The sequence below is a fragment of the Lycium barbarum genome, chromosome 7 (assembly GCF_019175385.1).
Source record: "Lycium barbarum isolate Lr01 chromosome 7, ASM1917538v2, whole genome shotgun sequence".
Taxonomy (NCBI): domain Eukaryota; kingdom Viridiplantae; phylum Streptophyta; class Magnoliopsida; order Solanales; family Solanaceae; genus Lycium; species Lycium barbarum.
The window spans coordinates 134,042,074-134,056,071 of NC_083343.1; the positions used below are offsets into that span (position 1 = coordinate 134,042,074).

Consider the following 13,998-nt stretch of genomic DNA (forward strand, 5'->3'; position numbering starts at 1 on the left):
AGAATTGTTGGATTGTTGACTTGGGATTGTTGTATTCATATGGTTGATGAAAAAAATGATGTTAATTACATCTAATGGAGATTGTATAATTAGCTAGAAGTAAAAGGATGGGGATTTGGTGAAGAAAACACCATTAATGAGGGTTATAAAGTTTCATGCCTACTAAGTGTTCGATAAAATGCTTAGATGAACAAAACATGGATATGGTTGCTAATATAGAATTCCTATGACTTGTATTGCTATAGATTGAAGTTGAAGGGATTGAAAGACATTGTGATACGCTCAAAAGCGGGAGGTTAAGGTATGTAGAACTTCCACCCACATGTGGGAACCTCTACGTTCTTCCCTATGATCCGTTTCGTAAAACCCATGAAGTTCAAATCCTAGGGCATTAAACCCAACATATTGGTAGCCCGTGATTATGTATGTATGTACATGAATTTACGTATATATATGTTCGTCATTGTGTTCCTAACTTTCCATTACGGACATTAGGAATCCTAGCTTAATCCATGAATCATGAATTCTTCCTCATGTGTTCTTATTATGTTCATATGAAACTGCACGAGTTATTTTACAAGTTATAAACATGTTTTCAAGTCAACTACAAAAATATGATTTTGAACTATTGTATTTCTCATAAATCAAGAATATGTTTACAAGCTATTTCATGAAACCATGTTTACAAGTTATTTCGTGAAATCGTGATTCCAAGACAAGTACAAGTAAATTCACGAAATTCATGGGCTTCTTAGCCAACTATATTATGTTCATGTTTTTGGGAGTTGCACGAATTACCGAGAAGGCTCAGATAGCCTGAAACTATGTAGCCACCATAGGACAAGGATCACTCCGCCCAGTTAGGATGATACCTTAATTTCACACTGAATGGTTCCATCAGGTACTTTATTACCTTATACCCTGGCAAGGTATAGGGGCTCTGCTGGTCCGGCGAGGTACCAGACTCCACGTATCCACGTGGTGATATCATGTTGTCGGTTTATGAAATGCTCTCCCTACTTATCATGTTTTACTCATGTTATATATGTATAAGTACTCATGCTCATGTTCATGTTCATGTCTAAGTTTTCAGTTTCAGCTCTTATCATGTTATTCCACGTTCCATGTTGTCTCTTCCGGTTGCTTTACATACCAGTACATTCAATGTGCTGACGTCCCCTTTTATTGCCCGGGGGCCTGTATTTCACGATGCAGGTACGGATTTACAGGACGACGCTTCTGATCATTAGGATTTGCTCGTACCAGTTTATTGGTGAACCCCACCTCATTCGGGATTTAAACATTGTATCTCTCTATTTAGTTTTGCATGTAAAGGTATGCTGGGGGCCTTGTCCCAGTAATTATGTTTTCTATTCAGACTCATGATAGAGGTTTCATAGACTAGACAAGTCAGTTATGTCATGCCAAACAATTGGAGTCGTATAGCCATTTTGGCTCACTCATGTTTAACAAGTATTTTATTAAGTATTATGACTCATTACGTTTTATAAAGGCTCATCATGCATTCACGTTATATTTCCGCTCATGTATGCCTCATGATAGTACAGCAAGCCATGTGGTTCGCTCGGTCACATGCAGTCAGGCACCGAGTGTCGTGTTACGTCCAGGCCATGATTCGGGGCGTGACAAACATTGAACTCAGCCTCATTCAATAATTAAGTAATATGGAGGAAAACTGAAATTTTGGGGACAGCCATACTTCAAAAATCACAACTTTGACTACATATTTGTAGAGCATTTGTTCCAACAAGAAAAGTATCAAAAAGGAGCTTTGTGTTCATTTTGCAATGTAATTATTCCCAAGTTATCTGATTATCGGTCCAAGATTCATAAAGATTACATTTTCTTTCTAAAGATTACATTGGAGGTGTAAAGCAAGATGAAAATAAAAAAAAGTCTCTAATTGAAAGGGTCTTTGATACTTTTGCAATGTGCTCATTCCAATTATCAACTGATATTCAGTCCAAATTTCATTATAGATAGAGATCAGTAACACAGATGTATTATGGCTATTATGCTTTAAATATAGATGAAAAAGATAGAAATAAACTTACTTGAAAAATTCACTGTATATAAATGGAGCAACATTTATGGATTGGGAACTCTCCTCATTGCTGGAAGTGAAAGACCAGACCTCTATTTCTTAGCAAATCACATTAATATTTCTTCATTTTTCAGTTAAACTTCTGGTAGATAATCGTTTAAAGGCATCATATTTATCCCTATTGTATATGATGATAATTCGTGGAAATTTTTATACCAAAAAATAGTGGAAATTTTTATTTTTAGTTTATACGTTTATGCTTTTCTTAATAAAAAAAATAGTGAGGTCCTATCCGCCCCCCCCCCCCCCCCCCCCACCAAAAAAAAAATTCATGAAGAAAGATCGTTAGCTTATATAACATGGATTCGACAAGACATCACAAGATTGTCTAAACTAAACCATTTTGAGCGGATTGCCCTTCTTTTGGGGTGGTCTTTAAATTTTGGCCCTCAAATGGTAATTTTTAAGTTTTGTCCTTCGCTTGAAAAGATAGCCGAAAATATTGAGGTTCTGGGTTTGAACCTGCCGCTCAGGCATAAAAATAAAAATAATTTGGCAAGGCAAGGCCTTGAGATAAGTCTGCCTTATGCGGCATAGGTTGCCTCAAAGCATAACTAAAGTTATGCAGGATCCGACATAAGTTGCCTTAAGGCATAACTAAAAGTTCGCCTTATAAGACAATCTATGGTGGATCCGGCATAACTCTAGTTATGCCTTAAGGCAACCTATGATGTCTCCGGTAGAGGTCGCCTTAAGGCATAACTAAAAGTCTGACTTATAAGGCAACCTTTGCTGGATCCAGCAAAACTTTAATTATGCCTAAAGGCAACATATGTCGCTTAAGGCATACTTTTCCTAAAGCCTTGTCTTGCAATTTTTTTAAATTTTTATGTCTGAACCGAGATTCGAACGCAGAACCTCATGATATTCTACGCAAAGGGCAAGAATTAAAGACCAACAATTTGAGGGCCAAAAATTAAAGACCGCCCAGAATAAGGGGCATTCCTGCGAATTGCCCTAAACTTCTAAATAAATACTCTTCTTTGTTTAATTAATCCCTCTTTCTTCGTGAAGTTCAGTATAATACTTATAAATCAGACCAATACTGCAAATTCAACAGCTCAGAAAAAAAATCGGCTGGCATCATATGTAGACTATAGTTCTTCTCTTGGCATTATAGAGAATCGAAAACATAAACAAATCAGAAAGAAAAAGAAAAAAAGAAAAAAAACGTAAAGGCGAAATTATTATCTAGACTTAAAATCAAAGCTCCCATAACAACCCGTGCGTGGAAATGCAATCACAAGATTTCTTTTAGCGTAAAACAGCTTTAATCTCCATGAATCGGGGCTACAAGACCACTCTACTTACATTACATTGTTGCGTACTTATGACCAGAAAACAAGAACATGGCAAAAGAGGCAGCTATACCTTTTACATATTACTACAACAATGAAAAACTGACTTTTTCTGTTATATACAAGTTAAAACTCTTGTATTACATAGTGGAAGCCTTATGAGGAACAAGAAAGCATGCATACACCAGGACGATTAGCCCAAGCTGGAGGCAAGCGTGCGTATTTCTCCATGCCGGGTTGTTCATCAAATGGACATTGCATAACCTTCAATAGCTGCCGAACCTCCCCAAAATCGCCTTGTTCTGCTGCATCAATGGCACTCTGGCATAGATAGTTTCTGAGGATGTACTTCGGATTTACAGAATTCATTGAAACTTTCCTCTCCTCATCTGATATACCGGTTGTAGAAAGCTGCAAAAAGTAGAAAAGTGACACCTTATATACCTCACATACGAACTTGATGATTTCCAGAAAAGATTATACACAAATCAGCTGCACAAATAAGTCAGAAGCACGATTTTATGAAGGGCATATCTACTCATTTCTGCATAGTTTAAGGGCATATTTATCCTTTTCACTTACTAATCAGCAAACTAGGTTAATTGGGGGCTCCAATTAAATTAAGGGCATAGAACAACTATTAAACGCTTAAGACGTGTGTGAGCTAAACTAGTAAAGAAGGGCATATCTGCTCACTTTCGAATATTTTAAGGGCATATTTGGACCCTTCCCATTATAACCATATGGGCACTCCTAGAACAAAGTCTAGTTTCAAAGGACCTTATATATCACTCTTATTTATGCAATACTGTTTAACCTTGAGCTCAAGATGATTATACTTAATCCAAAATATGCTTCACTACTATCTTAGGAAAGAAATTCACCGTCATGTACCTCTTGTATATAGGCCTTTACCCAGCTTGTCCAGGCTTCCTTGCGTTCCTTACCAATATCTAGGAGAACAGCTGTAAGAGGATCCAACAATTGGTCTTCTGGAATTGCAGGATCGGCTTTGATGTCTGATAGAGATCGAAAGAAATTTGTGTAATCAACTTTATCCATGGCCATATTCTTGAGTAGTTCACCAATCAACTTTTTATTGTACTTCGCCAGACCAAGTTTTCTAGTCATGATAGCTTGATAATCATCCATAAATTTGTTTCCATATCTGAAGAAGTCAACAGATAAACATCACCAACAATAAGATAAGAGAAAAAAATCGAGCAAATGGCCAAATACTAGTATTCTAAGATACCTTTCCATGGCATAATCTGCCTCCTTATCACTTAGCAACTCAGCAGTAGATAGGGCAGAGACAAACTGTGCAATATTCCATAAACCTACATCTGGCTGATTTGCGAAACAATATCTTCTGCCAGGAAGATCAGTGGTATTTGGTGTGTAACTCGGAACAAAAGCATCTAAAAACCCAAAGGGGCCATAATCTATGGTAAGTCCTAACACGCTCATGTTATCAGTATTCATCACTCCATGTGTGAAACCGACATCCTGCCACCTGGCTATCATGGAAGCAGTCCGCTCAGCAACTTCCACTGCCCATGCTGAAATAAATGCACCCATTCATCAATGCATGTGAGAAAGCAAATTGTCAAACTATGCATGGACCTCAACACCTATCTTTCTTTTTTACAAGGGTAAGCTAAATATAGGACTAAACAGAAGCATATACTTAGCAATCAGAAAAGGCATTGTCCACTATCAGCTCTAACAATGATCTTCAACAACAATAAAGAAACTTCCCATTCTTTTTGAGGAAAGAACTTTTAAAGCCATGGACAGAGGAGTTTCATCCTTTACTGATCATTATCTAGATGGTAGAATCTGGCAGACAATTAGTAGGACCATATAAAAAGCCCCACTAGAGAAAATTATTGAAATAAGTCATTACGGAATTTTGATCCCACTGTCTCTGATTGTCTACTAATCCATCAATCAACACTTTCCACTTATACATACAAGACCACTAGAATTCTAAAATTTTAGGTTCTTCAAGATTAACCTATATATTTACCTGCATATTTGTTTGAAGTTAAATCCACAGCTGAATTTTCCTCGCCCGTGTTGCATGATATGCTTTCACTCTTACTCATACTCTCCAAATGGGGGAAGTGGTATCTAATGGCGTAGTCTGCCAAAGCACGGACGATCTCATGATCCTTTTTACTTCTGGAGGCATGCAATTGATAAGAACCAAAACGCAGAAAAGATTGGGCAACTCTGCAAACAATTGCACCAGGTTCATCTTTGGGATTTCCACTGCACGAAAAGGAAGACAATAATCAATAAAGGAAACAAAAATGCACTAGAATGGACGAAGTAATGATTATCTGGAGTATAATTCCAAGACATGAATCCCTATGTAGTCCAAACCTCCCCCGAAAGATGTCTATAGGTGCTTCTAATCATCCTCATCGATAGAACCGCTCACAGTATCGTTCTTCTAAAAGGATAGAAGATTTAATTGTTTTGTGAAGCAAAGATGGCAAACATGCTCTATGCTATTAGTTAATTAAGATGACACAAAATGCAATTCAAGGCTAGCTAGATGATTTCTTGCTGATTTATAGCATGTTTGGCCAAGCTTCTTGAATCAACTTATTTTCAGTTTTTTTTTTTTTTTTTTTTTTTTTTGCCAAATGTGCTTTTCAAAAAAGTAGTTTTGGTGAAAACCGTTTGTGTTTAGCTAATCAATTTGAAAAGAACTTTTGAGCAGCAATTAGTGTTCGGCCAAGTTTTTAAAAGTGCTTCAAAATATCTCAGAAGTGCTTTAAGAAAAGAACATTTGGGGAGAAGCTACTTTTCAGCTTCTAAAAAACAGTTTCTGCATCTACTCAAAAGCACTACTCTTCTCCTAAAAGCTTGGCCAAAAACCTCAACTTTGAACAAAAAAAAAAAAATGCATTAAAAAAGAAAGTACGCTTGGCCTTGAAGAATCTTGGCCAAACATGCTATTATGCAGCTTATCAACCAAAATAAAAAATAGTCACTGAGGAACATACTCATAAAACATATCCCTCATGACATTTTTTCCTGTCGTCACTAGACAAAGTGCTCGTGTTGTCGGGATTCCAAGGCCATGCATTGCTTCACTGCAAAGGAATTCCCGGATGCTACTACGAAGTACTGCAAGACCATCAGCGAAGCGACTATAGGGGGTTTTTCCGGCACCCTTAAGCTGCAGCTCCCACCTTTGCGACTTTGAATTCAAAATCTCTCCAAGAGTTATTGCTCTACCATCCCCTAACTGACCTGCCCACGTGCCGAACTGATGTCCTCCATAATTTTGGGCATAAGGTATCCTGTAGAATCAAGTCCAACCTTAGATGTTGTCTCATTACTAAAAATTCAAAGACAAAGGGTGCGTATGGTATGACGGAAAATGTTTTCCAAGAAAGAGTATTTCAGAAAATAACTTATTTTCTGAAAAATGCAAGTTAAAAAAATGTCATTTTAAGAGCATTTGCATATATCCAAAACAAAACACTACGAGGTTTTTGAGTTCGGATTGCAACTTCAGGTGGTGGTTAGGCAGTAGGTGGACTGGGTGGATAGTGCGGGGCTGGGTGGGGGATGCATTGGTGTGTTCTTTCGATCCGGTAAATGTTTTCCCTCAAATTTTTAAGGAAACCATTTTCCTCCATTTTCTCTGATTTTGAGGAAAACCTTTTCCATAGGAATACATTTTTCAAGATATTTAGTGCAACCAAACAAGGAAAAATAGCAAAACGTTTTCCGTCATACTAAACACACCGAAAGTCGACAAGCTTAGAGAAACTTACGCTCCCACCAATGGTGACGCCCCCGAGAACATAAAGGGAAAATCAGGCCTCTCAAATCTGAAAGATTAAAGTAACTCTCTATCAGTTTCATCTAGCCACAATTAGCATGACAACAACATTCAGTAAGCTTTTGAAAACTCACTCTTTAGGATCCAATTCAAGTAACTCCGCCATTGATTCTGACCATGCTACAAGCTGAGGGTTATTGACCGGTACAGAGGGTAACACTTTTGTGTAGCAAGCACGCAACACCTACAAGCACAATATTTGACACAGATAAAGGACTAGCAAAAGGATTCAATTTTCCGGCTACTTACATTTCAAATCCAATGCAAACTACATCGCTTATCAAATAGGTAACATCCATTTCCCACTTTTTTCTGCTATGTAGGAACAACTTCTATGACAAACCAGCACGAGTGTCTGTTATACACTTAACTTGTTTATCTAGTTACGAATAAATAGTACTTCCTCCATCATGATACTCTTTCCACCTTGAGACATCTATTATATTTGACATAATTCCATTTCTACATGCCAACTTCAGTAAATCGATTTTTTTTTTTTTTTGATGAAGTACGGTGTTTAATAGATAGGCATCAAGTAGATGCAGAATTACAAGGGCAACAAAAGGGCTCTCAGAGAGCACAAGGAATAGTTGTTAGCTTCTTTACAATATGTCAAACTAGCACTAGAGCGCTAACAAAGTCCAAAAAATGTTCAGTGCTAAATACAGGGGTTAGATTAACCCAACTGAACAGAAGAAATAGGCAACTAGCCTTAAGAGAGTGGTTTGGAGTTGAAATCCCATCAAAACATCTACGGTTCCTTTCAGTCCATAAACTCCAAAAAATAACTCCAGGGATCATCACCCAGACTTTCTAGATGGACTTATCAACTCTCCATGAATTCCAGCCTGCATGAGCCTCTTTCACATTTCGGGGCATGGCCCATTGTAAGCCAAAAATACAGCAGAACATGTTCCATAGGTCCTTTGCCACTGCACAGTGAAGGAGCAGGTGATTGACTGTTTCTGGGCTATTCTGACACATATAGCACTTATCTTCCAGTTCGAGCCCTTTTTTGTTCAGATTATCTATTGTTAAACATGCTTCCTGGACGGCAATCCAACAAAAGCAGATGATCTTGGTAGGCATTTTGGTCTTCCAAATAAGTTTCCAGGGCCAAAGCTCGGTGATCTGATTCTGGCAGCATATACGTTGATAACAATCTTTCACAGTGAAAGAGTTATTTGTTCCCCATAACAATGTATCAGCACATGTGTCATTCATGTTATATTTCTCCACATTAGCAAGTAGTTCAAGCAGACTTCCTATCTCCCAATCCTGCACATTTCTCCTGAGCACTACACTCCAGCTATTGCCACATCTATTCTGTGCAATTGTGGAGTTTTTGTCTCAAGCAATCTGAAACAGGCTTGGGTAGACTTCCATGAGCGGAGTGTTACTTAGCCATCTGTCACTCCAGAATTTAATATGTGAGCCATCTCCTGCTTTGAACCAGACCTTCATAAAAAATTCGCTCCACAGCTTACTAATGTATTTCCAGGGACCAACACCATGGGGTAAATTGGAAGTATTTGTGCTCCATTTGTCCCTTCTTCCATGCTTAGCAGCAACAACTTCTTTCCAGAGGCTAGAGTCATTTGTACTAAACCTCCATAACCATTTCATGAGCATGCTTTTGTTGTGAGAGGCTAAATCTCTAATGCCCAATCCTCCCTTGTTCTTTGGCTGTATAACTTTTTCCCATTTGACGAGATGGAATCGGTGAGAATTGCTATTTCCTTTCCATAGAAAATCCCTCCTAATCTTGTCCAGCCGACCAAGGATCTTGCTAGGAATAGGGAAAAGTGACATGTAGTATGTCGGTATGCTATCAAGCACACTGTCGATAAGGACTAGTCTTCCACCCATTGATAGATATGGCATCTGCCAGGAGGCCGGTCTTTTATCAACCTTCTCTATGATCCCATTCCATATTTCAGCATTCTTGAATTGCTACCCAGAGGTAAACCTAGGTATGTGGTCGGAAGTGTTCCAATAGTACACCCCATGATACTTGCCAACTCTTCAATGTTTGGGACAGCATTGACCGGATACATTATGCTTTTCAGCACATTAACATGCAAACCTGATAGCGCTTCAAAGAGGAGGAGAGTAAGGTTCAGGTATAGCATTTGTGTTGAGTCAGCCTTACAGAAAATGATTGTATCGTCAGCGTATAGCAGATGTGAAACTGTGATTGAGGCCCCAGGACTGGAACCCACACTAAAACCCTGAATCCACTGCATTTGTCTGGCCTTGTCCAACATTTTGCTCAGACCCTCCATTGCTATAATAAACAAAAAGGGAGAGAGAGGGTCCCCCTGTCTGATTCCTTTCTGAGGAGAGAAAAACCCCACTGGTCCTCTATTCACTGTGAAATACTAAATCTGATCCATCTAATCCACCTATCTCCAAATCCCATCTTTCTAAGAATAGAAATAAGGTAAGACCAGTTGAGCTGGTCGAAAGCCTTCTCAATGTCAAGTTTGCACATCACACAGGTTCACCACTTTTAACCCTCCAATCTAGCACTTCATTTGCTATCAATGCTGCATCTGTGATTTGTCTGTGCTTTATGAAAGCATTCTGATGAGTTGAAATAAGCTTGCCAATAATCCTCTTAAGCCTTTCTGCTAGCAGCTTAGACACAATCTTGTATGTACTATCAATGAGGCTAATTGGCCTGTAGTCTTTTAATTCCACTGCTCTTTTCCTTTTAGGTATCAATGCAATGAAAGAAGCATTACATGATTTAACCATATGACAATTCTGATGGAAATGGCTGAGAGCTCCCATCACTTCTGGCTTGATAAAATCCCATGTTTTTTGAAAGAAAGCCATAGTGAAACCATCAGGACCTGATAAGCTGAGCACATCTCCAAAATTGGTAGTAGGCCTCCAAGTCTCAGTTTCTGTGTACAGCCTCTGGTAATATTGTAGTATCTCCTCCTTAATTTGCACTTTGTCTTCAATTATTTCACCATCCACCTTGAGTTTATCTATGTGGTTATATCTTCTGTGAGAGTTAGCCATTGCTTGAAAATATTTTGTGTTGTGGTCACCATCTTTAAGCCACAAACATCTGGACGTTTGCCTCCAAGAAATTGCTTCAGCTTTGGCCAAATCCTGAACCTCCAACTTCAGATTAATAAGCCTTTGCTTTTCCATTTGAGTGGGGATTCTGTTCTCAACAGCTAGTTGTAAAGCTGATATTTCTGCCAGAGCTCTGCCTCTTCTTTCTTCAACCCTGCCATTAACTTCCTTATTCCAGATGGTAATATCTTTTTTCAGATTCCTCAATTTTTGAGCAAGGATGAAATCTGGGGAACCACCTACAGTATAGCTTTGCCACCACCCTCTTAACATGTCAATGAAACCCTCTTGCTGCAACCACATGTTCTCAAATTTGAAATAGGAACTTCTTGTTGCCCAATCTCCATTTTCCAGCAGTAGGGGTTTATGATCAGAGATAACCCTTGGTAGAGCTAATTGTTTGATGGATTGGAAACTGTCATTCCATTCTGCCGAGAAGAGGAACCTGGCAATTCTGGAAGCTTGGAGGGTGTCTTCCCCCCTTGACCAGGTATATTGAGCCCATTGAAGGGGTGGATCAACCAGTTGTAGGTCTGAGATTGTGTCTGAGAAACTCACCATGGCCCGGGATCTTCTAGTGCAATTAAATTTTTCGTTTTCAAACCTGCACACATTGAAATCACCACCTATCACCCATTGATCAGCCCAGAGCCCCCTTATTGCTCCTAGTTCCTCCCAAAATTCTTCCCTTTCTGCATTAGAGTGGGGTCCATAAACCCCCGTAAAACACCATCTAAAATTTTCATGAAGACTTTCAAGGAAACAAGTGATAGAGCAGCTACCTGGATAGGAGTCGGAACACTTCCAATATCTCTTATCCCAAATAATGATAATACCACCCCTAGTACCACTTGCCTTCAGTTCAACTCAATCAGCCCACCTATTCCCCCATAATTAAGTAAATCGAATTATAAACTTAACTTGTTATCTAGTTACGAATAAATAGTAATTCCTCCATCATGATACTCTTTCCACCTTGAGACATCTAGAATATTTGACATAATTCCATTTGTCCATGCCAACAACTTAAGTAAATCGAATTCATCACACATTTATACTTATCGTATTTAACACTTCAACGTGACGGCTTCTCTATCAAACTAACATTTCAACCAGTACTCAATATTTTCTTCGACGCTCACTAATATGATACTTCCTGGGTTCCATTTTACACGACACACTGTATTTTTGGATATAAGATAATTGACTCCATTCTCACACAACTTTCAAGAATTCAATTTCCTTAAGTATGAAAATTTAAAATATGATATATGATTTATCAAACTGACTTTTCAACCATTCACTTGACATTTTTTTTTCACCGCCACTAATACAATTTAGAAAGGCAAATTAAAGAACTTGAACTCTGTTTTTGGCAAACAAAATCACACAAAATGGGACGGAGGGAGTAACTAATGATATTCCAACTAGTTTCTCATGTATCCAAAAAAAACATTTAATCTTGAATACGCGTTACTACTTAAATTTAGAGCTTTTATGTGGCATTGTTTCGGCTCACCGAGGACATGACCTAAGGTAGGAGGATATGGAGATCCAGTATTAGGGTAGAAGGTTAGTAGGTAGTTGAGTATTGTCTCTTTGCAAACCGGTAGCATTAGTGCTAGCCTCGTAGTTTCTTGTCCTTCGATTTCTGTTACTACCTGTTGTTTTTTTGCTTTGGTTATCGCATTATTTTGTTGTTGTTACTGTTCCATTTTTGTGAATGTGATGTACTGATTTCTCTATTATTTGTTATGTCTGCTTTACTTCTGTATTTTATTTTTTAAAACTGCTTTGATATGTGTTACTTGAACCAAGGGTCTTTTGAAAATAGCCTCTGTACCTCCACGAGGTAAGGATAAGTCTTGTGTAAATTGTACCCTCCCCAAACCCCACTTGTGGGATTACACAGGGTATGTTGTTGTTGTTGTAATTCAAGTACAGTCACACAAAATGGGACAGAGGGAGTAATTCAAGAAATTGCAACTAGTTTCTCAAGTATCCAAACAAAAAATCAATCTTGAATATGCATTACTATTTAAATTTTCAGCCTTTACGAGACATCTTTTCTCTCAAACAACTTTTCAACCCCGATTTTAGTATCTTCGTCCACTATCCCTAGACCCCCGTAAAGAGAGATTTTCCCAATAAAGTAAAGGACCTTTTAAGTTCAACCAAATTAAAATTCAATCTTTAAACTGCATAACCAAGAATAAACCTATCTTGGAATATTGTCACTTCTAGGATCACCAGGCAATTCACCAACAAAAGAATTATCCCAACTAAGCTCTTCAACACTCAATTTACTACTAATATTAACATTTTGAGTTCCTTCTAAGCTTTGTTTCTTCAAATCATCAAGAACTGAATATTGTCGTCTTAAATTAAAGATGTGCATAAGATACTAAGTTTTAAACTTACTACAATGTTAGTATAAAAAATGCACTTTTCGGGACAGACCGAAAAGGAAAGTAAGATACTTCCACTATCACTAATACAATATACAGGTCAAATAAACATCTTTAACCCCATAAAAAGTAATTTTCCCAATAAAAAGAAAGGACCCTTTACATTAAATCAAATAAAAAATTCAATCTTTAATATGCATAACCAAGAAATACAAAAAAAAAAAAAAAAAAAAAAAAAAAAAAAAAGTGGACAAAAATTAAACAAACCTGTCTTGGAATATTATCATTTCTAGGATCACCAGGCAATTCACGAACAAAAGAATTATCCCAATTAAGTTCTTCAAGACTTAATTTACTCCTAATATTAACATTTTCAGTTCCTTTTAAGTTTTGTTTCTTTAAATCATCAAGAACTGAATCCATTGAAGTAGCCATAGTTGGAGAAAAAACAAAACGGTGTCGTTTTTGTTGAATTGGGAAATGAAAAGGGTAAAAAGGTAATTTGGGTTTAAGAGATTTGGCGGTGGAAGAGAGGAAGAAACCAGCGGTGGAAGAAGAGGTGTGAGAAATGTGGGAAAGCATTTTTATGGGGACTAAAATGAATGAAATAATTTACTTCAGGAAGTATAACTCTTTTTTTTTATGTTTTTGTTTTGGTTTCCAACATTTTTATTTTTTTGGTATTATCCATTTTGCTTCCATGAAAAATGTGAGGCAGTTTGACCCAAAATTTAGTAGGCGTTTGGCCATAGATACCAAAAATAAATTCACTTTTTTTGAAATTTTTGAAGTTGGAGTTGGAATTAGAGTTGTGTTTGGCCATAATTTTTGAAATTATAGTTTTTAGTGAAATGTAGTTGTAAAAAAGTGAAAAAAAATGATTTTTTTTTTAAAAACAAGTTTTTTGAGTTTTTGGTATTCTGAAATACAACTTCAAGTTGTATTCGGAATATTTATGGTCAAACGCCCAAAAGTGAAAAAAGTGAAAAAAAAATCGGAAAAAGGTGAATAATTTTTATGGCCAAACGGCACCTTATAGTAATATAATCCTATTTAGAATTTAAGGTGGAGGGATATAATTTGGGGAAAGGATTTTGGTGCACGCTTATATACACTTCCTGTCATGAATTTATTGTATCGTGGATGTCAATTTAAATATACGATTTTTTGGATAAGCTACAAGTAGCTCAAGTAGACAGTTTGCTA

At 37.4% G+C, this 13,998-nt stretch overlaps 1 protein-coding gene and 1 pseudogene across 1 annotated transcript; both read right to left on the reverse strand.

Moving 5' to 3' along the window:
• LOC132602708 (octanoyltransferase LIP2, mitochondrial-like) overlaps positions 1-2,268 on the reverse strand; it is a 32,991-nt pseudogene extending 30,723 nt beyond the window's left edge.
• Positions 2,269-3,340: 1,072 nt separating this feature from the next.
• On the reverse strand, positions 3,341-13,403 carry LOC132604606 (uncharacterized). The gene is made up of 8 exons (XM_060318178.1): positions 13,060-13,403; positions 7,366-7,475; positions 7,224-7,280; positions 6,444-6,743; positions 5,456-5,700; positions 4,679-4,985; positions 4,318-4,591; positions 3,341-3,834 (listed from the first exon to the last, which is right to left on the reverse strand). The coding sequence occupies exons 1-8, from the start codon at positions 13,372-13,374 to the stop codon at positions 3,580-3,582; spliced, it is 1,863 nt and encodes a 620-aa protein (XP_060174161.1). The 5' UTR covers positions 13,375-13,403; the 3' UTR covers positions 3,341-3,579.
• Between the last annotated feature and the right edge of the window lie 595 nt (positions 13,404-13,998).

Excerpts from the sequence above, each read along its gene's own strand:
- LOC132604606 (XM_060318178.1), bottom strand. The coding sequence starts at position 13,374 with ATGCTTTCCCACATTTCTCACACCTCTTCTTCCACCGCTGGTTTCTTC. Across the intron at positions 7,476-13,059 it reads ATGATAATATTCCAAGACAG|GTGTTGCGTGCTTGCTACAC; the intron begins GTTTGTTTAATT and ends TTGTGCTTGTAG. Across the intron at positions 3,835-4,317 it reads TAAAGGCCTATATACAAGAG|CTTTCTACAACCGGTATATC; the intron begins GTACATGACGGT and ends TACTTTTTGCAG.